Source organism: Amphibalanus amphitrite, unplaced genomic scaffold, assembly GCF_019059575.1.
Source record: "Amphibalanus amphitrite isolate SeventyFive unplaced genomic scaffold, NRLGWU_Aamphi_draft 000364F_arrow, whole genome shotgun sequence".
NCBI classification, from domain to species: Eukaryota; Metazoa; Arthropoda; class Thecostraca; order Balanomorpha; family Balanidae; genus Amphibalanus; species Amphibalanus amphitrite.
Genome location: NW_024881858.1, coordinates 197,684 through 222,180, shown reverse-complemented (window position 1 = coordinate 222,180; position 24,497 = coordinate 197,684). Strand labels below are relative to the sequence as shown.

General features: G+C 51.9%; 2 protein-coding genes across 6 annotated transcripts; one reads left to right on the top strand and one right to left on the bottom strand.

Annotated features, from left to right (window-relative positions):
• The first annotated feature begins 5,506 nt into the window (after positions 1-5,506).
• On the top strand, positions 5,507-6,601 carry LOC122389600. The gene has a single exon (XM_043381773.1). It carries the CDS (start codon positions 5,507-5,509, stop codon positions 6,599-6,601), a length of 1,095 nt encoding a protein of 364 aa, XP_043237708.1.
• A 10,034-nt stretch (positions 6,602-16,635) lies between these two features.
• Positions 16,636-23,977, bottom strand: LOC122389606. 5 transcript variants are annotated; one of them, XM_043381783.1, is made up of 3 exons: positions 23,756-23,977; positions 21,098-21,581; positions 16,636-18,877 (listed from the first exon to the last, which is right to left on the bottom strand). In XM_043381783.1, exons 2-3 carry the CDS (start codon positions 21,567-21,569, stop codon positions 17,877-17,879), a joined length of 1,473 nt encoding a protein of 490 aa, XP_043237718.1. In that variant the 5' UTR covers positions 21,570-21,581; positions 23,756-23,977; the 3' UTR covers positions 16,636-17,876. The 5 variants fall into 5 exon arrangements, with proteins under 5 accessions (XP_043237718.1, XP_043237715.1, XP_043237716.1 ...); XM_043381780.1 differs by having other exon boundaries at positions 16,636-17,734; positions 19,017-23,977; XM_043381781.1 differs by having other exon boundaries at positions 21,098-23,977.
• Positions 23,978-24,497: the final 520 nt, after the last annotated feature.

Genomic DNA, 24,497 nt, shown 5'->3' with positions numbered 1-24,497 from the left:
CTGAGGGCGTTGTTGGATGAAATTTGGGTGATACGGGGTCAAGACGGGTCAAAGGGGTCAGCCCCGGTCACTTTGGGTCAGGCCAGGTCATATAGGTCACCTCTCGTCCGCTGGGATCAGCCCGGGCCACTGTTCTGCTTTTGCCTCCACCACTACCCCTACCCCTACCACTACCCCTACCCCTACCACTACCCCTACCACTACCCCTACCACTACCCCTACCACTACCCCTACCACTACCCCTACCACTACCCCTACCCCTACCCCTACCACTACATCTACCCCTACCCCTACCACTACTACTACCCATACTCCTACCCCTACCACTACCCCTACCACTACCCCTACTACTACCCCTACTACTACCCCTACTACTACCCCTACCACTATCCCTACCCTTACTACTACTCCTACCACTACCCCTACCCCTACCGCTACCACTACACTACCCCTACCACTACCCCTACCACTACCCCTACCCCTACCCCTACCAACACCGCCGGGTCATGTCAGGTCACAGAATAATTGGATCCAATCAGTACTAAAATATCAGACTTTAAGTGTTCCCAGCCCTGCCCCTATTCGTGCCATTCCATTACGCTTAACCGTATTTGTCGGAAATGGCGCTTTGTGGCATATGTGGCGCATTGCGACAAACGCGGCGCATTTTCGCCCGGCGATTGAGCATGCATCTTGACACCAAATTACACCCATATCGGACTATATTTGACAAAACTGTGCGATTTGCGGCAAAAATGACGCCCTCAGATAATTGTGACGCATTGCGGCAAACACGGTGCATTTGGATACTCGTATCACAAACTGTTCCCATTGAATGAAAATCAACACATATTTTCGCCACTATTTATTCAAATTAAAACTTGCCCATCCGCCAATGCGAGGCACCCGCCGCCGATCGGCATGCATTTAGCTCACAAAGTTTGTCGACCCCGGCTCTCAATGAAGATATATGAACCGATCAAAATTTCATTGGCGTTCTTCCGGCGCCCGCCACGCGCGAACCGTGCACCCCAGCGAGTCGGAACCTAGAAAAGGCGCTGACCCGCTCTGTCACCTATAAGGTGTGCAAATTACAACCCCCTACGATATACCGTCTGTCCTGTAGGCCGGCTAAATTGAACCCACTACACGGCGTGGCGGACAAACAAACAAACAAACAGACGGATCCTGTTCAAATAGTAGTATAGATATGTCACATCTCGCACAACTGTCAGCCAAGTGTCATAATCGTGCAGTCGGACTACCTACTATTGGAGCTCAATCTTAGCTTAATCACTATTCCAGGTAGATGGAGCTCCTTTGTAAATAACTTACACCTAACCAGATCTCAACGGTCCAATACAACTAATCCAGACTCGCGCACCTTCTGCAGAGTGTTAACCCTGGTACTCACTCCATGCTGCTTCTCCTTGAAGAAAACTAGTCCACCGCGTGTGTAGACCGTGTAAATCCGCTTCTCACGCTTCGTAGCCAGGAGTGAGCGGAAAATCAGACTCCGTAGCTTAGTCAGGGACTCGCTGATAAACAGCTCCCTGCCGCGCAGCTCCAGTCGTCTGGTCCAGATCTGGTCCCGGACACTGCTCTGTCCCGACCGCACAAAACGCACGATCACACGGTTGTTGGCACCAGGCAAACGATGAGCGCGATCGATGTCTCCGGCGGCGAGGTTGAGACCCGGCATGCGCCATGCACCGGTTCAAGGTGCTGATGACGACTTCGTTGACATCCTCGCGCTCCTCCCAGGCTCCACCGCGCGCCGCCGGCCGACCCGGCGCCGCGCCACGCCAGCTGCCGCCGCTCCCTGCAGAGGAGGGTAGCTCCTGTCCTCTCCCCTGTCCGCTGGAAGGGCGGCCCTCCGGCTGTGACGTATCTCCGGCGCGTCCTTGACCCGGGTCAGCCCCGGCATGTGCCGCCGGCACGGGCGACTTCAGCCGTGGAGCGTTGCGGGGCGCCATGGCCGTCCCAGACAAAATCAGGCACGGCAGACGCGAATTAATTTCTGCCTCCTCCACCCGAATCTGCAGCGCGGCGACTTCCTCTCTGGACTGGCGGAGATTGTCGGACAGCTGGTCGATGGTGCCATCCTTTTCCTCTACATGACGCTCGAGGTCCTTCACCCTGTCGCTCAGCTTCTCGATCTCGGCAGAGAGGCACGCGCGGAACTCGTGCAGGTCACGCAGCAGGGACTGGGTGACGCGCCTCTCCAGCTCGTCGAACGCGCTGTCGAGGCTCTCTCAAGCCGCGATCTCTCGCCGACGGGCTCCGCACCGGCTCCCCGCTTCGCTCCCTGGCGCCGCGCTTGCCAGCCGGCGCGGAGTCGCCCGATTCGGATCTGTCTCGCTTTTGTCCATCTGAGCGAGGGTCATCATATGTTCTTACTAGTTCACTGACAGTTTGCCGATCTCCCTCCACAGGTAACCCACTCCGGTCGGCACTGTCGTCAGCGACCCGTGTCTCGCCTCGGCGTGACATGGCGCGAGCGTCACTTAGAATCGCTACACAATCACCGTGCGCTAGCCTTAGGCACCGAGTCACCGACGCGTAGTGTCACTCAATCGAGGCACAAAGACGTTGCCGTCGCAGGCTCCACACTAAGCGGGACTCACGCGATCATAATCGCAAGTCCAGCACTGAGACGCCGGCTCCGCTGGTCTCACTGCCTCACACCGCACAGCGGGGCGGAGCGGCGCGCGCCCGATCCGACCTTGACCGCGGTCGCCGGTCGACGACAAATTAGAATTAATGGCACTAGTAGAGCAGATGTCAAATGAAGGCGCTTATGCTTACCAAGTAGATAAATAGGCAAAGAGAGCAGGATACTCATAGGAAGGGTTTCCAACCAAGGAGAGGCACAGCTGTAGGTTTGTAGGTTGTAGGGTTTTAGGTTGTAACCGAAGGTTTGTTGTCAATAGTTAAAACACTATTCTTTAGAATTGTGTTTTTCTATTGAAAAACAAATCTGAGTTCCCTGACAATTTGGCAAAAGCTGCCTGAGATCACTACAACTTGATGCTCTTGAAAACGGCTGCTCCAAAAATTCTGATTTTTCAGGATTTCTAGTGGGCCAGGTGATCTACGTTTTGGTATGGGTCTCCCCTCCGCGGACCATCTGGTGCACGTGCCACGTGACTTTGAAAATTCCCGTGTTAAGCCAATGGGCAAAATGAAAAAATGCGTTCCACGGCAGATTGCTCGAAAACGATCCAAACGACCCCCCATTTTCTTCCATGCAGATCAACCACCATTCGGTGCACTACCCATGGGTATGTCGCAAAGTGGCCGGAAAAGTCCAGAACCACGTGCCACGTGCCGTTGAAAATGACCCTGCACACCGGAAATTGGGACTTTTGATCATTTCGGCGCACCCATGATGAATCGGGCGCTTTCATCTAGGAGATTTTTGCAGATATCTTTTTGATTTGTGAAAATGACCAGCCTAGCGGTATGACAGTCGTTGATAAATTATTATCTTGCTGCGGCTGGGCGCTTATTTGCGGTGTTTGCGTTTGGCGGCTGGCGGGCGACTTTTAGTCGTTTTTGGTTAGCAGTTAGCGTCGGTGCCGTGCGGGCGGTTTTATTTTTTCGGCATTTCGGCGTTTTTTTTTCTGTGTGGTTTGCGGCGGTCGGACGATTTTTTTTTGCCGTTTGCGTTGGCTTTTCGGGCGTGCGTTTTACACGTTTTGCGGTGTTTACGTTTTGCGGCGGGCGGGCGTTTTGTGTTTTTTTTGCGGTGTTTGTCTTTGGCGGCGGGCGGGCGGGCGGGCGATGCGGGCGCTTTTATTTTTTGCGTCGTTTGCGGTGTTAAATTTGTTTGCGGTTGGCGGCCGCTTTTTCGTTTTTTTGCGGTGTTTTTTTTTTTTTTTTGGCGGAGGGCGGGCGATTTTTAGGCGTTTTCATTTGGCGGTTAGCGGGCGTGCGATGCGGGTGGTTTTATTGTTGTGCGGCGTTTTTGCGTTTTTTTTATTTGCGGTTTGCGGCGGGCGGGCGTTTTTTATTTTTTGCGACCTTTGCGTTGGCGTTTCGGGCGTGCGTTTTGCGCGTTTTGCGGTGTTTGCGTTTTGCGGTGTTTGCGTTTTACGGCGGGCGGGCGTTTTTCACAATTCAAAGTTCAAACCTTCGGGCCGCAGCGCTCCTCGAAAAGCGCTGCCCTCCGTATGCTGACTTGTAGGTTAGATTATGTCAGGTAAGGTTTGGTTTGGTGTTAAAAAGAAGCATCTCTGGAAGCAAGAAGCATATGAGCACTTCTCCTCAGTTGGAAAACCTTTGTGTAACATCTGCTCTACTTAGAGACATGTTAGTGTGGAGAGCAAATAGATATTATAGGATTAAATTGGACTTACTCCACAAGAGAATCGTTTTCGGTCGGAGCTTTCGACATGTATTACATGTCCTCTTCAGCGAAGGTCGGTAATCGGGGCGAAAATAAAACGTTCGGGTCGAATCGAATCGCACAAGATGTCGGTGAGCTGCGCAGAGTTATTTCAGGCCGCTTGAATTATAAAATAAGCAAGCCTGAAACACGTGACGACAATAAGAGTACATTCAATGAGAAAGTCTACCAAAAAACACGAACGCATACCACACTAATAAAATCCTAAAAAATATAGAAATCAATACATACTATCTCGATACAGAAATATAAAACGTTATACATACCTATAAATACCACAAAAGTTAAAAACTACAAAGATGCTAAAGCAGGTGGGGTACAAAAGTGTAAAGAGATCAATATAAAAAACACTATCACACGATATAAATGTTTAACACACTATAAAACTACTGGCAAACACGACGAATTATTGGCAGCCAGCGGTCTTGCAGCAGCGCACCTGAGTTTCTGTTCACATTCGCATCATTAGGCGACACCAAGACGGCCTCCCGCCGTCCCACAGTCCGGATGTACGCCGACCCGAGCAGCAGTCGCATCTGGTAGTGGCTGGCTCGATTTAGTACCTTGACCTCATCGAAGGCAGGTGAACAATCCCTGTGAGCACTGAAGGCCGATGCGTTGGCTCTCGAGCGAACAGCTCCAGTCCAGCTCTCCCGGTGTTCTCTGACTCTGGTTCCCAGCTCACGGTCTGTCTCGCCGATGTAGACCACAGGATCACCGTCAACTTGGCAGGAGCACTCGATCTTGTAGACCACGTTGCTCTCCTGCAGCTTCGGCAAGTGGTGCTTGGCTTTACTGCAGAGCAATGATCCGATGGTCAGCGACGGCTTGGAGACCAGCTGGATGCCGATCTTGCTGGCTTCCCGCTTGAGCTGGTAAAAACAGGAGCCAGCGAACGGGACTGACACTCTGACAGGCGCAGCTGGTGAGGTCGAGCTTGGTGGTGACGGTAGAGCCCTGGCCTTCAGTCTGAGATCCGCTTGCGCTTTCTGGATGGTGGACTCGATGAATGGGAGCGGGTAGCCATGCTGACGGAACTTGCGGCGTATAAAGTCGAACTCCTGCTGGCGGGTTTTGATGGTCGTGCAGTAGCGGATGGCTCGAATGCAGTCCGATCTGATGGCCGACCTGAGATCTGGAGATCTCGATCTGGAGCTCTTGGCAGCCAGCTGCGGAGGCAGAGTCCAGTCATTCTGCAGGTATGCGGACGACTACTTAGTGTTGTTCGAGGGCAGCGATGACACTCTCAGTGCGTGGGTGAACCTGCTCAACGGCAAGAACCCTAACATCAAGGTCACCACTGACATTGAAGTTGACCGACAGCTGCCCTACTTCGACATCCTCATAACAAGAAAGGAAGACCGATTCAGCACTAAGGTCTACCGGAAAGCATGCAGCACTGATCAAGTACCGGCATTCTCATCATACACCGAGACCCGCTATCTCAGGTCGGCCATCAGATCGGACTGCATTCGAGCCATCCGCTACTGCACGACCATCAAAACCCGCCAGCAGGAGTTCGACTTTATACGCCGCAAGTTCCGTCAGCATGGCTACCCGCTCCCATTCATCGAGTCCACCATCCAGAAAGCGCAAGCGGATCTCAGACTGAAGGCCAGGGCTCTACCGTCACCACCAAGCTCGACCTCACCAGCTGCGCCTGTCAGAGTGTCAGTCCCGTTCGCTGGCTCCTGTTTTTACCAGCTCAAGCGGGAAGCCAGCAAGATCGGCATCCAGCTGGTCTCCAAGCCGTCGCTGACCATCGGATCATTGCTCTGCAGTAAAGCCAAGCACCACTTGCCGAAGCTGCAGGAGAGCAACGTGGTCTACAAGATCGAGTGCTCCTGCCAAGTTGACGGTGATCCTGTGGTCTACATCGGCGAGACAGACCGTGAGCTGGGAACCAGAGTCAGAGAACACCGGGAGAGCTGGACTGGAGCTGTTCGCTCGAGAGCCAACGCATCGGCCTTCAGTGCTCACAGGGATTGTTCACCTGCCTTCGATGAGGTCAAGGTACTAAATCGAGCCAGCCACTACCAGATGCGACTGCTGCTCGGGTCGGCGTACATCCGGACTGTGGGACGGCGGGAGGCCGTCTTGGTGTCGCCTAATGATGCGAATGTGAACAGAAACTCAGGTGCGCTGCTGCAAGACCGCTGGCTGCCAATAATTCGTCGTGTTTGCCAGTAGTTTTATAGTGTGTTAAACATTTATATCGTGTGATAGTGTTTTTTATATTGATCTCTTTACACTTTTGTACCCCACCTGCTTTAGCATCTTTGTAGTTTTTAACTTTTGTGGTATTTATAGGTATGTATAACGTTTTATATTTCTGTACCGAGATAGTATGTATTGATTTCTATATTTTTTAGGATTTTATTAGTGTGGTATGCGTTCGTGTTTTTTGGTAGACTTTCTCATTGAGTGTACTCTTATTGTCGTCACGTGTTTCAGGCTTGCTTATTTTATAATTCAAGCGGCCTGAAATAACTCTGCGCAGCTCACCGACATCTTGTGCGATTCGATTCGACCCGAACGTTTTATTTTCGCCCCGATTACCGACCTTCGCTGAAGAGGACATGTAATACATGTCGAAAGCTCCGACCGAAAACGATTCTCTTGTGGAGTAAGTCCAATTTAATCCTATAATATCTATCTGCTCTACTAATACCCAAATATCTTGGTCACCAGTGACAAATTCCAATCTCAAATGAGCTGACCAGTTCACAATTTGTAGGATCAATTTTTGTCTGTCAGTCAACAAAAAAAAAAAATATTGTGGTTATGAGCAGTTCTTCGATGGTTGTGGAGGGTTCAAATGTGGACATGTCGGAAATATAGTCTAAATAATGATTATCGCTCCTTATATGGTTATCACTCAGCCCATTTGGGTGACGTCATAATCTTAAATTAGATAAATCTTATTTTAGATTACCTCCCTGCAGTTTGCCCGACTGATACCTATATGCTGATGGTGACCCCAGCTCTACCATTACCCAGATTTCCAGCTTAACCCTCTAATGCCCACACATAGTTCCACGGTTCCTAAAATTAACACCTTGTGACATATGATTCATTTTGGGTCCCTTTTTCGAAATCTGATGTCAAATATTTATTCGCAGTTCAAATTTCGGAAATAAATTTTGTATCAAGTATGATACATTGGGCATTCCACTTGCTAATTTTAAGTGGTATCAGACCACACAGAAGGAAGTGAAGACATAGATGAGAAAATATATATTATTAAAAATTTCAGTGATAAAAGTGGCAGTTAAAATGTGTAAAATGCCAACAAGACATCCTTTACTGTGCACCTTTTATCAGAACATTTTCTTAATATTTCATTGGCATTCTTCTTGTATCAAAATGTCCTTTCAGTCGGTGCTTAGGGAACAACGCTAATCATAGGCATCTATTATCTATTATCTATCTATTATCTAATCATAGGCCCATTATGGGCCAAGACTGCATGTGGATTAGATAGGGTAGTGTGGGGTAATTTGAACATATTTTTACGTCTTCTCCGTTGTACCAAATTCCAGTTCAACCCTGGATGAAGAAAAACTGCTTCAGTAGCGCAAGTGTCACTTGCTTTCACCATGCAAGCCTCATTTTTGGACGAGCCGAGCATACCTTGAATAGCATAGCCTCACTTCTCCACCAAGTCACGGTGTGTTCAAATTGCCCCACCGTGGGGTAATTTGAACATACTGCCTTTACCTGTCATAAAAACGATAGTCTCGCCAGCACCGATGTTGTTTGACCCATAAACAAATAGGCAGAACAATTCTAAACATACCTTTAATTGAAAAATCAACACAACAGCAAAAATAACAGTTGCAGAGTATCAATATCTGCACGCTGCACACCGGTCAGTTGACAGAATTCGCCCCTCTTCAATTAACAGAACGTCTATCATTTTTGTTCGATAAAACTCTCCCAACCGTACTACATCTGTTAAAGTGGTGCCAATCGAAACCTGGACATTTGGAGTTCTGATTTTGTTCAATGTTCAATTCGGAATTGGTTGGACAAAGGTAGCAGACTGGACAACATTGGACGATGGCTTGCTACACTTCAGCGCTTTTTATAAAGTAATCGCGCATAGCATTGATTGGCGAATGGAAAGCTTGTTAAGCTCTCAATATAATGAACACTTTTCGGCTGGTAAAATTACATGATAAGCAATATAAATGACGGTTTTGAGTGTTGATAGCTGCATAATTTTCGGACATATTTGGACAAATAGTTGACTTTAACATTTTTGGACGGAAAATCAACAAAAATGCCGGACATTAGACGGATATTAGACGTAAATTTTCTAAAACTGGCATCACTTATCTGCTACTGCCTTGGGTCGAAAATATTGGCAAAAAAAAAAACTGGGAGCGTTGTTTTTTTCGGAGCTATCCCTGTCTTCATTGAAATTCTCACACTATGTTCAAATTACCCCACGCTAAAAGTTATTTTGCCATTTTAAAAAACATGGTTCAAAAGCAAATTTCTTGGATTGAAGGCACTGATTAGGTCATTATACAACAAAAGCCGTTGCGTATTAGGCGCTAGCAATGCAAGATTTTGCGCTGCAATGAAGTTGCAATGACGTGTTGATAGGCGTTTTTTCTTACGAAATTGATTTTTTACACTGTGCGTCAACATCTTCATATAAAGTTTATCCCTGAAAGTTTAAACCCCGTTCATATGATAGCCCTTTTAGTTACGATAATTTCTCTCATTGGTCTTATTGTCATGCCACTTATGGATTTTCCGTAATTTTCTGTTATTCACACTATGTTAAAATTGCCCCACATGTTCAAATTACCCCACCCTACCCTATGTCGACGATGTGCTTGTGTTGGCACCGGAAAATGTGGACGTGGAAAAGAAGTTAACGGATCTAAATGCAGTTGATTCAAAAATTCAATTCACCCTCGAAACTGAAAACGAAGGCATGATTCCCTTTCTCGACACGCTGATCATGCGAAGGGAAGGTAGACTGAAATTTACTGTTTACCGGAAGCCTACAAATAAGAAGGATTATGTCCACTTTTTCTCAGAGCATAATGAGCGAGTGAAAAACGGAGTAGTGATTGGATTTTTCTTACGGGCCTATCGTATCTGTAGTGAGGAGTTCCTCGACGGAGAAATCAAACACATTTTTGCTACTTTTGAGAAACTCAAATATCCAAAAGGCTATGTCATTCGCATGAAGAAGAAGACAGAGGAAATTCGAGATAGAACCGCGGAAGAACGAAGAGAAAAGAGACGAGAGCGAACGAAGCGAGGACGTTTTATATCACTACCGAACTCACAACACGCCGAAACGATCGCCAGCTCCCTTCGTGCTGCTGGTACCAATGTCGCTATCGTAACTGGAAAGAAATTGAAAGTTTGACCAAACCACACAACAACAAGGAACAAACGGACAGCGTGGTTTACAAAATTCCCTGCTCTGGCCCGTGTCAGAAATCATGCATAGGAGAGACAGGAAGGGGCTTAGAAACACGGCTGAAGGAGCACAAACGGGACGTCCGAAATCACGACTCAAAAAACGCATTCGTTCCACACATAGACAAGTGTGGAAGCCTGTCAGACTGGTCCAGGGCGGGCGTCATCGAGGAAGGAATGTCAAAATCAGTTCGTAAAGCAAAAGAAGCAGCACATATTATGTTAAATGATGTCATCAACGTAAAATCGGGCTTCTTTACGTGGGCAAAGATCGGAGCAAAGATGGCGGTAGATATTTAAATGTATTTGTACAAGTGGAGGGAGACCACACATTCTGGAACGTGGTTGGACTCCCAAAATGATGTTTTTCTGTGGGTAAATGTCACGGACGTATAAATAAACTGGACTGACGATCCCAATGGACCTCCTATGGAAGATAGTGAAGCCGACAAGGCGCCATTTTACGTTGCCAAAAACCCGGGCTCTGAAAGGTCATCGAGCCAATACAATTGGAATTGCGTCTAAACGGATGATCGGATAGAGATGCTGGTGGTACCGTTCGACGGGTAATGCTTTGAGGCAGGTGATGATGCATGTCACAGGTCATTCGGTGTCACGTGGCGCGTTCCACGTGCCGATTAAGTCAGGAAGGGCAAAAACCTTTAAGCGACGCTCCAAATTAAACGGTGGGCGACACAGGTGCCAAATTCACAGGCCACATGTCCCAGTGTTTGACCATTAACATATAGTAGGCTCGGCAGCAGGGGGTGCGGAATGCACGCGCCAGGGGCGAAAAACATGTTTTGAGGAGGAATCCTCCGATTCCGGAAAACCTTGACCTAGGCACACCAAATTTGGCACACTGACACGACTGGACGAGCGCTTTAAGGCGCTGTGCAAATAGATGTGCTGGGGTACACGGTGCACGTGCTGTGCACGTGCAAACCTTTTGATGTTGCACTCTGTGTCACATATACGGGCAGAGCGGGTAGCGCTAGCAAGCTCAAAGTACCAAATTTACACAGGCCACCCGGAATGCATTCCCGCATAGTTATTGAGCATATCCATCTCCTGGTGGACCCCGAAGGTGCGCTCTGCACGTGCAAAAAAAAAAATTATCCGCGCCGGGCGGTGGGGATGCTTGGACACCCCATGTAGGTTTATGTAAATATCTCGAAAACGGCGTTGTGGAGCGCCGCCGTTTTTAGCACACCCTTTCATGCATCTTTTTCACACATGCTGCATAGCTTTCAGACCCAGGTCACTCAAGGTTAGGTCACCAGGTTACGTCCAAGTGGCATTACCTTAACTTAGTTATAATGCCCGTCATAGCTACAACACAGACTGAACAATCGGTCTAAAACGTTGGCAGCGATTACTAAGAGCACCATATACACGTAAAGTACCTCTACCTCGGTAGTTCACTGTCACTGACCTAGGGTTTTGTTGGTTTTGCGACCTTTCTTTTATAGGTAAGTCAATGGGAGACAATTGAACTGCGCTTCTGTTGCACGAAACTCATATTAACATACTAAACAATGCACTCAAATAACGGGACACGGGTAGCATGAAACGTGACATATTTAATCGGGAAATTGCACCTGTGACCTCTACATATGTCCTGGGGTTATTTCAGGTCATGACAGCCATCCACAACATTTTGACAGTAACCTTTGGTAGAGACATGCAAGAGCGCTGAAAACACTTTTGATATGTTTAGTTCAACTTCGTAAATTGAGGTTGTTGCGAGTTCTACGGGTCATTTATCAATGTCATGTTTGTTTTGATCACAGCTGATGTTTTCATGCATTTAGGCCAGGTCGGGTCAGGACAGGTCAGGTTAACCAGTAGGTGTCCTGCCGCTTATCCATAGTAGGTGTCAACCACCACTGATGGCGTCGTAACATGCTACGAAGGCAATGAAACTATAACTTCTTAAATGTTAAACTGAATGCTAAATTAGAAATCAGCTCGAAAAACTGTCCTAGAAACATGTAAAACTCGAAAAGGTGAACCAAGGTCATTAAAGGTCAGTGACCTTGACCTAATTTTCACGTGACCTTGACACCCACCATATTGCATGTGACCAGCATCATATCACATGTTTGAACGCTTGAGTTGAAACCACGAAAAGACAGCAAACGCGCAGCTAGTGCGCGCCGACATACGCCGAATCGCGATTCCGGCCACATGCATGGTCTCGTAATAATAACTTAATATCAGATGCTGATTTACCGCTACTCAGTCAAGTTAAAACCATTTCTTGGCCGCGGTCACCGGTCCAGGCCACCACATAATCGTACCTATTACACCGCGCTTGCTCAATGCTCAGTTCGTATTGTAAAAACACTGCGGCACAGCATAGATGCAGGCGCTCTGCTACTGCCATCTATGGGTGAAAGATGAAGATAATGGTTGTTGCGGTACAGTATCACTACAGGCGCCGATAATGCTTTATAATTGTACTTTTTGTGTTAAGACTTTTGCCTTTTGCGCTACCTACAATTAATCTTTTTTTCATTTTTTTCATTCTTATGTTGGTAAATGAAGCGCAGTTCAATTGTCTCTCCTCGACTTACCTATAATAGAAAGGTCGCAAAATCAACAGAACCCTAAGTCAGTGACAGTGAAATACCGAGGTAGAGGTACTTTACGTATATATGGTGCTCGCTCTTAGTAATCGCTGCCAACGTTTTAGACCGATTGTTCAGTCTGTGTAGCTATGATGGGCATTATAACTTTTCCTAAGGTAAGGCCACTTGGACGTAACCTGGTGTCCTAGCCTTGAGTGACCTGGGTCTGAAAATTATGCAGCATGTGTGAAAAAGATGCATGAAAGGGTGTGCTAAAAACGGCGGCGCTCCACAACGCCGTTTTCGAGATATTTACATAAATCTACATGGGGTGTCCAAGCATCCCCACCGCCCGGCGCGGATAATTTTTGCACGTGCAGAGCGCACCTTCGGGGTCCACCAGGAGATGGATATGCTCAATAACTATGCGGGAATACATTCTGGTTGGCCTGTGTAAATTTAGCACTTTGAGCTTGCTAGCGCCACCCGCTCTGCCCGTATATGTGACACAGAGTGCAACATCAAAAGGTTTGCACGTGCACAGCACGTGCACCGTGTACCCCAGCACATCTATTTGCACAGCGCCTTAAAGCGCTCGTCCAGTCGTGTCAGTGTGCCAAATTTGGTGTGCCTAGGTCAAAGTTTTCCGAAATCGGAGGATGCCTCCTCAAAACATGTTTTTCGCCCCTGGCGCGTGCATTCCGCACCTCCTGCTGCCGAGCATATCATATGTTAATGGTCAAACACCGGAACATGTGACCTGTGAATTTGGCACCTGTGCCGCCCACCGTTTAATTTGGAGCGACGCTTAAAGGTTTTTGTCCTTCCTGACTTTGTCGGCACGTGGCCCTTTCAGAGCACGGGTTTTTGGCAACGTAAAATGGCGCCTTGTCGGCTTCACCTGAATGGAGGTGGTTGCGGGTCCAGTTTATTTATACGTCCGTGGTAAATGTATACTGTGTCATTTTCATGTGAACGATTGAACGAATACGAATAGTAATTTATCGAATATTTGTCGAATATCCTATTGAATATGCTATCGAATATGCTAATTATTTTAACATATGTACTAAGTTCAGGGGCGCGGGAACTACTTTCCGACTGGGGGGCACACCATAATAGAGATTAACCTAGGGTACCCCCAAATCTAGTTTTTTCACCGGTTTTAGGCCACTTATTTTTCACCTCTCGGCTTTTTCAACAAAAAAAGAAAACATTTGCAAAAAAGTGTGGTATTCCGTCTCAAAGCTACCGCCCCCACGGCCCCAGAGTTGGGGGGCAAGCTGCCCCCACTGCCCCCCCCCCCGGCTCCCGCGCCTATGACTAAGTTTCATTTCATTTGCACTGACGAAGACGCCTTATCGTTGAAACGTCTGCGGAATATAGATATAAAGATTTGAATTGCACTGTTTTGTCGTTTGTGGACTTGATACTATGATATATGTTGAACATTTGTCTCACAGTTTACCAAGTTTCTTTCCAAATAACTAATTTTTTTGTTTTCTAAATGCTTAAATTTACACTTCCATCTCAAATTGACTTTCAGCAAAGGACAAACTGACTCTCTTCAAAATCACCTGGTGGGAAATTGAGATATCATTACTTAAAATTTTTGCCACCAGGTGGTTGCCAAGACGTACCACTTCTGATACAGCAGGGTTTTCAACAATTTTCACCTCTATGATTAGCAGGCGAATTTTCTGCAAATTGACTTACAGATATGATACCAGGGGCACTAGAGGGTTAATTGACAATGACTGGTACAGAATTGTCAAACTCAATGATGCATTTTGCTAGCCCTTTTGCCAAAAATTGTAGTCTGTTTCATTGTCATACTCACATCTCCCCATCAGCATGACATTGCTTGGCGTTCTCCATACTCACCTGGTTGGGTTCCTAGTGCCGGAAACAGACGGGCAGGAAAGGATGGCAAGGAGAATGAAGGAACCCTGAACTAGTATAGACGCGCCAGCCCCTTATCTCAGTCCATCTTGCAGCAGTCTGAGTAATTAAAGGGACACTCCCACCTTAACCCTCGCCGGCACAGGCCATTTTGAGTCCTTCGACGGCACAAGGGTTGGTACGACCCCCCCCCCCCTCGCGTTTGGCCCCTGATTGAGCTAGAGCTTCGCGAAAAAAAAACGAGCGTGTTGCCCGTCACGAGACGAAGCCGATGGTACCCAATTTTAAGGTCCTAGGTCATCAGGTGACCTTCCAGGTCAGGTCAATGACCCGAAAACCGGGAAAATCGGGACCTGTTAGAAAGTCGTAAAGTGTGGCTGCTATGTGGTTTTCCGGGGTGCTGATCACGAATATCGTGTTAGTTTTGATAATAGATGATGTCTTTAAGCATTTAGACCAGGTCGGGTCAGCAGGTCAGGTCAGGTCAACCGGTAGGGGTTGTGACGGGTATTCGTAATACGTGTCAACCGCCTCGGACAGCTTCGTAACATGTTACGAAGGCACCAAAACTACTTCGTAAATGTTCAAATGGTTGCTAAATTCGAATTCAGCTCCAAAAACTAGCCTAGAAACATGTAAAACTCGAAAAAGTGAACCGAGGTCACCCGAGGTCACCAAAGGTCAATGACCTGACCTGACCTTCAGGTGACCTTGACACCCACCCTAATGCATGGGAGCAACATCAAATTACATGTTTGAACGTTTGAAACCACGAAAAGCTTGCAAACGCGCGGCTAATGCGAGCCGACATGCGCTGAACCGCGATTTCGGCCAAACATGGTCACAGAAAAGAGGTCACAGGTCAAAGGTCATTGGGGTCAGGGTCATGAAATTTTCAGGGTAGGTGTAAAATTGATCAATGCGAGGGTACTGAAAGTTTCGTCGCGATCGGCCGCTTTTTACGCGAGTTATTCGCGAAAAACCTTAGGGGGGGTTGCATCAACCCCCCCCCCCTGTGCCGGCGAGGGTTAACATTAGTTTTGAGTTGAGATAGCCAAATTGGTGGCCATGGCCTGCAAATACCGGTTTGGGCACTCACAACATCGAAAAATGCTTTAATTCGAAGATATGGAATTTCAAACTTGCAGTTTTCGGATTCTAAGGGGCTAATGCATTGGAATGCCCCCTTAGAATTTGTGACGTCAGCGGAGATCTAACGATTTTTAAATCTTAGATTAAAACCATCGTTAACACGTGGTGGTATACGCTGCTTTGCGCGCAACGTCTGCCGCACTTTAAAGGTAGTGTGCCACCTTTGAAAGATTTCCCATTTTATTTTTCCTAGGATAAGAAGCTTCTGTTTTTACCTAATATCGCAAAAAAAATCAAAAATGGGCCTGGAATAGTGCCTTTTTCGCCTAAAAGTTTTTCGGTTTTTAGATATGTATAACAACTGTAGTGGGCTCACCTGCAAACAGGCGTCGGGCAACAATCGCGAATGCGGCGCACTTGTGACAATAAGCAAAGGTCATTATAGTGTTACGACCATACGACGTACGGGAATGAGTTATCAGCTGGCTAATCGTAGACAACACAATGTCGAGCCTTAAACTGTAAGCCCGTATTGGTATTGTTTCTTTTATTTGGCTGTCGAACATTATTTATGGTTTGAAATATGATTTTATGTAAAATAATTGATATGAAAAAGCCGTCTTATAAGTTATGACCCCATTTCACCACACGCAAGTGGCAGAAATGACAATGATCAGCTGACGCATTTTTCTTGGCCGAAGTCAGAGCGCGCGGCCCGACGCACCACGCGTATTTGGAAATTCCGACCTCGACGAGCATCAGAAGCCACCTAATAGGCGTGTTCGAAACTGCAGGAGATGATGATGAACGGGTTTATCGAAACTTGATTGGATGAGCATATCGGTAATAGCGATTTCAGTGTGTGCATTTATTGTTCATAGTGGTGTGAAATGTGGTTGGGGTACGACCGACAACCCGTCGGGGCGAATTTCGCACTGGGGTACTCAAAATTTGAAGAATTTAAGACGTTTCCATGAGTTTTGAAGGTATGGATAAGTTCTAAAAATCCGGTTCTCCTTATCTGGGCCATTAACTCCATACGGTCCAAGAAAGCTGGCACACTACCTTTAAGGCTGCCAAATTATTGCTTCCAAATAAAGTCGCTAGTAACAGGGGAGATCCCAAAAAGTAAACAAAAGTAAAAGCCTAATATCTTGAAAACCAGTGAATATTTTTATCCGTCGAGCTCGCGCTTGCAACAAAACCAGATGCAGTGTGACAATGGGACTGTATTCACGTCCATCTGGTTTTTTGGTGAGGTGACCACATGGCACACAGGAATACAATCCGGTAGGCGACGCATAATAAACACTCAATACCTAACACCTTAATTAACGGCAGGGCGCATGGGGCCGGTGGTGGGAGAAACCACTCGTGTCCGCTGCGGTTGAGCTCTGAAGCGACAATGGCGGCTAGGCGATGCGCTCGTACGGCGCATGCGCCAACTACGCCTGTCTCCGGTACGGTAGATTTCACTTTACGGTACGGTTAATATATATCGCACTGTACTACGTTGCCGCACGGCTGACCGATAAATGCTTTCCAGGTGCCAGGGCCCCTGAAAGACCATTTATCCGTCGAGCTCGCGCTTGCAACAAAACCAGATGCAGTGTGACAATGGGACTGTATTCACGTCCATCTGGTTTTTTGGTGAGGTGACCACGCCCATACCCCCACCGAACCGCGAGAAGACGTACGGGAGACTTGACGTTATTTATGTTGATGATGCTGCGCGAATTGTGTGATGTGATGTGTATTAAAAGGCGCCACACACATTGACAACGCAGGAAAATGCTGAGATACAATGGCACGGAATACGGTGCGACCACGCTCCCGCGGCCGGAGAACAAGAACTATCCGCCGTGTCGGGAACGCGGTTTACATCACGCATGTGGCGCGACCACGCCCCCCGCAGCCGGGTGGCGAACTCAGCGCACCCGCTGTGTCGGGGAAGCGCGGGCAAACGCGCGACTCTTGGATAACATATGAACACAGTGACGACCGCGCAACTATTGCGCGACCACGCCCCTTGTCGTTCCTCCGCGGCCGGATGACTGAGGCCACCCGCCGTGTCGGAGGACGCTCAAGGAAACAGGTCGATGTGAATAAACATAACACAGGAACCAGCGGCAGTAGAACATAAGCACGCAAATGTGGCGACTACGCCACCCGCGGCCGGGGGACGCAAGCCACCCGCCGTGTCGGGGGACGAGGCCAACAACGAAACACAAAACAAAAAACGGAACGCGGCGCTTGGCTAACCATAAACCGCCACACGAAAACCCTGGGACCCGGCGGTGAGCACTGGATGGGTGACGCCAGCTCGCGCGATACGCTGTGCGCGGCTGAGCTTGTGCGGCTGACATACCCGTCTCCGCGGCCGGGCCCGTCCCGGACGCCGCCGTGTCGGAAGGACGGAAATGTCTGTGCGAAGCGGAACTGGCACGACCTCAGTGGGGATGCTGACGAGCGGGGGGAGCGGCCAGCTGCGATAGTGAGACGGGGAGCCGCAGATACCGCCGAACGGCCGATGACGCCCATCGGCCGGCCTCCTTGAGCTGCAACTCGGTCATGCCGAGCTGAGCGCCGTATGAAGCGCCGCCTATGCGGAAGCAATGCCCGGCAAGTCGCCGAACATCTAGCCCCGCCAGGCGCCCCGCCTGTCTCACGACTTGGGTGAGCTGTCGGGTAGTAATGGGACGGCCGCTGCCCGAGAGGAACAGGAAATCGCTGTGGCGGCCGACCGGGCGCACGCTCAGAAATTCCTGCACCGCACGCACAGGGCAACAGGCCAGATCAGGGCGAGCCACAAGCTCGGTAGTGAACGGCACCGGCGACGTTTTGGATGAGGGAATGGTGAGCGACAAGCCGTCCCGGTGCACACTTACGTGGTGCACACGGACGGTGTGGGCGGGGTTGGCACCCAACACGACTTCTCCGGGCCGCAGCATGCCGAAAAAAGCCAGGGAGCATATGGCACGAAAGGCGGCCCTGTCGACAGCGGGCAGCGGCAGTCGGCTCACCGCCGCGCACAGGCGGCCGAGCTCGTCGAGGGTGACGGCAGTACGCGTGTCTCGTGATGGACGCAACCGCCGAGCCCCGGCGAGCAATTTGCGCACCCGAAAATCGGCGGTGGGATCAGCCAAGCCACGGATGCGGTGGCCGTAAGCGATCGCCGAACAATGGCTGGCTAATGCTGAGGCCCCACTGCCAGCCCGGAAACAGGCCCCGATGAAGTCGACCACCGTCGCAGTGGCGATTGGGAAGAGGGGAATGGCCGGGCCGATGCCGATAAAATGGCGGACGCGGTCCCACGTCCCGCGGTAAGCACGCGCTGTTGCCGGTGCCAAGGCCGCTGCCTCCAGTGCAGTCACGTCTGCAGCATAGCGAAGTCGGCCCAGTCCCATGATGTCGGCTCCGCGTCGGCCGACGGCCGCACTTCCCGGAACACCTGCGTGAGACCCCGGGAGAGAGCGTCAGGAGCGACGTTCCGAATACCGGGGACATGGTTAGCACGCACTAGAATATTGTACCGCATGGTGATGAGAAAGAGGTGGCGGAGCCAGCGCATTGCGGCAGGGGACCGCGATGACTGCGAGTTAATGGCCGCGACGACGCCGCTGTTGTCCGATCGGACTATGACGCAGCGGCGGGTCAAGTCTGATGCCCACACGTGCATAGCAACGACGACGGCGACGAGCTCTAGCACTCCGATATCGGCGCCTTGAAGCCATTCGGGCCACGTCCCGAGCAGCCAGCGTGAGCCGCAGATGGCCCCGAGACCCACCCCGGCAGAGGCGTCGGTCTCCAGACACACCGCGGCCGCCTGCGTCCAGCGCCGCTCATCGAGCAGCGAACGCCCGTTGAAGTGCTGCAGGAATAGAAGCCAGGCTGACATGTCGAGGCGCGACGCCCTGGTGAGGGAGACGCGGTGGTGCGGCCGACGGACACCGGCGCAGAGATCGGAGAGACGACGAAGGAACGGCCGGCCGAGCGGCACTGCGAGGCACGCAAAGTTCAACAGCCCAATGCAGGTCTGAACTTGCCGTAGGGGTGCTTTCCGCCGCCGGCTGAGGTCGGCCACGGCATCCCTTGCTCGCTCCACTTTATCGGTGGGCAGGCGCAAAACCCGTTCTGCGACGTCCAGCTCCACCCCTAAAAATGTGAGCCGCTGGCAGGGCAGCACCGTCTTGTCGGGATGGAGGGGGACGTTGAGGAGGTGGCACATGGCCGTGAAGCCCCGCAGGGACGACGCACATGCCGACTTCGACGCGCCGATAAAAAGAAAATCGTCCAGCACGGCGACGATGTGGCCGGCGCCGAAGTGGCGCTGCGCTATCCATACCAGCGCGTCGCTGAAAGTCTGAAAAATCTGAGCACTGCTTGCACACCCCATGGGCAGCGCACGGTCGGCGTAGATCAGCCCGCGCCAGCGGAAGCCGAGTAGCGCAGAATCACGTTCGGTCGTGGGCAGTAGGCGGAAGGCTTGCACGATGTCAGATTTAGCCAAAAATGCGTGGTCAAAATGGGAGATGTACTCCACCGCCTCGTCCAAGGAACCGTATTGCACGGCCGTGAACTCGCGTGGTATGTAGTCATTGATAGACTCACCGGCCGGGAAAGATAGGTGATGGATCACGCGGAAGGAGCCCGGCGACTTTTTTGGCACCAGACCGATGGGTGAGATACGCTTAACCGGGGAGGGCCCGTCAGCGGCAAACGGACCGGCGAGGCGGCCGGCCTTCAGCTCCGAAGATACGTAATCGTCAATAATTTGAGGTGCGAGATCACAGGAAGGAAGGTTGTGTGTTGACCCCCCTGTCCCGGTTATGGCAGAGCCAGTGGAAAATCCAGAGCGAAACCCCGACACTAGATAGTGGCGCAACTCTTCATTGTAGCCGGACAGAAGCTGGTGGAGCGTGTCGGCCGGCACCATCGGCGAAAAGGCGACGGCAGATGTACAAGATGGTTTAGCGGGAGCCGGCTGCACCGGCGGCGGCGCTGCCGGGGCCGGCGCGTCTGTGCACCGGCCGGGCAGGTCGAGTGGCACACTGATGTGCCGGGTGACTGCCGCGGCATGTACGGCAGGCGTGAGTGAACCGACAGACGCGGGCCGAGCAGCCCTGTTAGCCATTGTATGCGAAGCATGGCCGAAATCGAGATCCAGCGGCCGCTTGTCGCTGCGGAACCGGAGCGGCTCTGGCCACGCCGCCAACACCCCTGGCTATGGCCATGAGCCATAAGGGGGACGTAGCGGCGGTGGCACCCCAAGGGTGACGAGCGGGGTCTGATTCGCGTGCCCGCCGAAAGGTCTCATCAAAGTCGCGCCATGCGACGCCCAGACCGCTCACGGACAGGGAGCCAACCTGCCGCATGTAAGCGAGAAGGCCCACCGCCGCGTCTGGGTGCGCCTCGGCGTAGATGCCGGCAAACCGCGTAAATGCGATGCTCCACGCACCGAACGAGGTAATTGGGCGTGTCACGCGAGGAGCGGCGCGCAAGGTGCCGTCGACCAGCTGGAAGGAGGGTGGACGCTCGGTAGCGGACCGGTCATAGGAATCGAGTAGTAGAGCTAGATCGACGAATTTGTCCGCCTGGATCCTGCTCCGCAATGCCGGCGCCACCGCCGAGGTATCTTCACACAGCTCTAGCCCCAGCCCGGCGCTTGTACCTGGCAGATGTGGCGGAGAGCCGGTCGGAGGTGTCGCCGATGGTGGTGGTAGAGGCGGCGGCGGCGGTGCCATTGGCGGCGGCAGCGCCGGCGGCGGCGATGGCGAACGTGTAGTGGTCGGCGGCGTATCCTGCTGTGCTGAGGGTCCGGCGGCGTCGCGGCAGCCCGCGAGCCCGGTAGAGCCACAGGCAGCGGTCGGGCCGACGGTCAGCAGCGCGTCCCGCACGACGTCTGCGACGACGGCCCGCAACTGAGCGGCGTCGAGCACGACCGCCTGCCCGGCGACAGCGGGCCGCTGCGTAGCGGCTGGCTCCGACGGCTGTCTGCCGCGGGGCGGCGCGGCTGCTCGCCGCCGGGGCCCGGCGGGGACTGACGCGCCGGACTGGCGCCGCGTGGATTGGCGGCGGGCGCGCGCAGCGCCGTCCGGCTGGCTCACTGCGCGGCCGCGCACCGGCGCGCGCGCCTTCGGCATGGCTCGGTAGTCATGAAACGAGAAACACACGACGGTTAGACGGTCCTGTATTGACATCACAGTGCACACGTGTTATGCCGAACACACCAGTCAGTGGGGCGCCCTCAGATGAGGAGGGTAGAGGCGGCGGTCGCATTTATCAGATCGATGAGGCATGCCCAGCCCTCCCCGGAAGGGTGGACCCCATCGGCGCCCACAAAGCCCATCGCTGGTTGGAAGGGCAGAGGGTCACTGGGAAGTCCTCGCGGTGTTTCCCGCATAGCCGCCGGAGGAGGAGGTTCATCAGCCGCCGCCGACGACGAAACGCCGCCACCGAGACCGGCCCACGCCGGCAGACTGCTCGCGGCGGAATCGGCAGCAGGTGTAACTGACGGGCGCCAGCGGCAAAGATCCCGAGCGCCAGCTCCCGAAAGAGCTGCACGAGCACGCGAGGGCTAAACGGATTGGAGGCGACGTCGTTGCCGCCAGCAACCAGCAGGACCTGCGTGGGACGGAGCTGCCGGACGGTCGCAATTGCCCACCGCCGAAACCCGTCGTCGGCAATACGGGCCCCGCGCCAGCCCGCCGTGCGGACCCGCCCGTGCAGCCCTCTTCGGCGGCCCGCCCAATACGCGAAACTGACGCCGACTACTATTAGCATGACCTGGAACAACAGGGCGAGGACAGCCAAGTCATAGCGTTGTCACGGCTCGGGTAGTTAACACGTAATGTTGCGACATGCGAAGCATGGCCAGTACAAATATATTCGAAAACATACATATGCCGATCCCCGTTACTTTCCGGGACATAATGGAATAACTGAGCCCGTCGGTGCGCCGAGCCGGGTCAAGGGAGCGAAATCCGGGAGCGCTAAGGGCGATGCATGCAACGAATCCCGTGGAGCAGAACCTGCCGTGACGTGCCCCAGGCAGAGACTCCGAACACCTCGCCAGACGAAGTAACAGAGCCGGGACGGATAGCGCTAACCCCGTTTGTATGGGCCAGGAAATCACGGAACAAACGCTGGCCCATTGGTAGTGCACGGGGCCTACCGAGCAGGACCAGGGGAGCGACACGGCGAATAGCCGGGTCAAGCTCACGGATCATCCCAATGAAAGTGACCCACAGGTCACACCGGCGGGAGCGGCGGTCATGTGTTCCGCTGTAGGGTCTCATGCAACACCCCGACGGGTTCCACCTGGCGATGGAAACATAGCTGGCAACAGGCCAGCACGTGCCCCTGGCAGGGACTCCGAACACCGCGCCGGACGGTGGACCGGAGCCAGGACAGACAGCGCATCCCAACCTGCGGGCTGGACACCCCGGCTGCCAGTGCAGCCCACCGGCAGACCGCGCACCGGCGCAACAGCGTCATCACAGACGGCTGCAAACTGCAGGGGTTCGACCACAACATAGAACGGGCCAACAGGCAATGATACACGCCGAGAACATAACGGGAATTGGAGGCTGAAAGTACGACGAAAACCGCCCACACGCGCCAAAGCGGCAATAGAGAATCTGTGAAAAAACTTTGCCATTAACGAGGCTCAAACCAAGCCCTATAAAAGTTTAGGTCCAACCGGGAATCGAACCCGAAATCCCCGCGCTGAACGCGACGACGCTAACCACTACACCACCGGACCGCAGACTAATATGCCGGCGCGCGGGACCTTTCCGCTGCGCGAACGAAAGCTACCCGACCCTATGAAAGACAATGGAAAGCGGCCGGATCATAGGTGGCGCGAGCGGCGCGGGAAGTGCGATGACGTAGCCCCCGAGCCGACCAATCCCGTCCCGTGGAACCACGCCGCCCCGCGGCTGTCCCACCGATGATACCCGCCGCCGTGGAAGGGAAGGGAAGATGCGCCATGTTGGAACCATCTGGCCAGGAAATGGGGGTCGGCCCAGAACAAGCACCATAGAGCACGTTGGGGCCGGACGCCACACGGAACAGACACGGGGCCGGAACGGTGCCGGCAAAAATATATACCATACATAGAGCAGGGGCAGAGCATCTAGCATAGCGCTTGTAAGCAACGGCAACCGCCGATTGACGGACACGATCCGGAAAAATACGGCAGGCGAGGCGTAACTGATACTGTGATTTACTGCCGCAGCCTGGACACGCACCCAACACAGGGAATTCACCGGGCTATAGCTGCTTGTGCTCTCAAGCGTGGCTCATAACGCCCGTAATGTGTACTCACGACAGAAGAAATCACTCGCAGAAACCACTCGTGTCCGCTGCGGTTGAGCTCTGAAGCGACAATGGCGGCTAGGCGATGCGCTCGTACGGCGCATGCGCCAACTACGCCTGTCTCCGGTACGGTAGATTTCACTTTACGGTACGGTTAATATATATCGCACTGTACTACGTTGCCGCACGGCTGACCGATAAATGCTTTCCAGGTGCCAGGGCCCCTGAAAGACCATTTCGGTGAAATTTGGTAGATATTCGTTTTCGCTCTTTCTGAACCAAGGGACATCACTTTCATGCCAATTCATTAACTTTTTTGAAGGTGGGAGGGTCCCTTTAACCCGGCGGCCGCTGGGCCTCCGCGCCACCCGCCGGCCGCTGGGGGGGGGGGGGGGCATAAAGTTGCCCCCCCCTTTACTTCTGCGACGATATCGTCGCAACGCGAAGAGATAGAGAAGCGAAACTTTGCACACATCTTCCTGAATACCTAGCCGAGGTTGTGTCCAAATTTGGTGTCGATCCCATTTGAAATGACGTCACAGTGACGTCATAAGTGAAATTATAGTTTTGCGACTCTCATATTCCTCACGATACATCACATATATGGGACCGAATATAAAGGGCCGATTATTGGTCAGAAACTAGATGGAAGTGTAGTAAGATGTTTTAGGATGACAGCAGCACCTGCTGTCTAGTTCATTTAGTTCATGTCTAGTTCATTTACAGTCGAGTTTCATGCTCAGCGTCATCAG

Bases quoted from the DNA above. Each gene is read 5' to 3' on its own strand.
- LOC122389600 (XM_043381773.1), top strand. From the start codon at position 5,507: ATGGCTCGAATGCAGTCCGATCTGATGGCCGACCTGAGATCTGGAGAT.
- LOC122389606 (XM_043381778.1), bottom strand. From the start codon at position 20,560: ATGGCTAACAGGGCTGCTCGGCCCGCGTCTGTCGGTTCACTCACGCCT.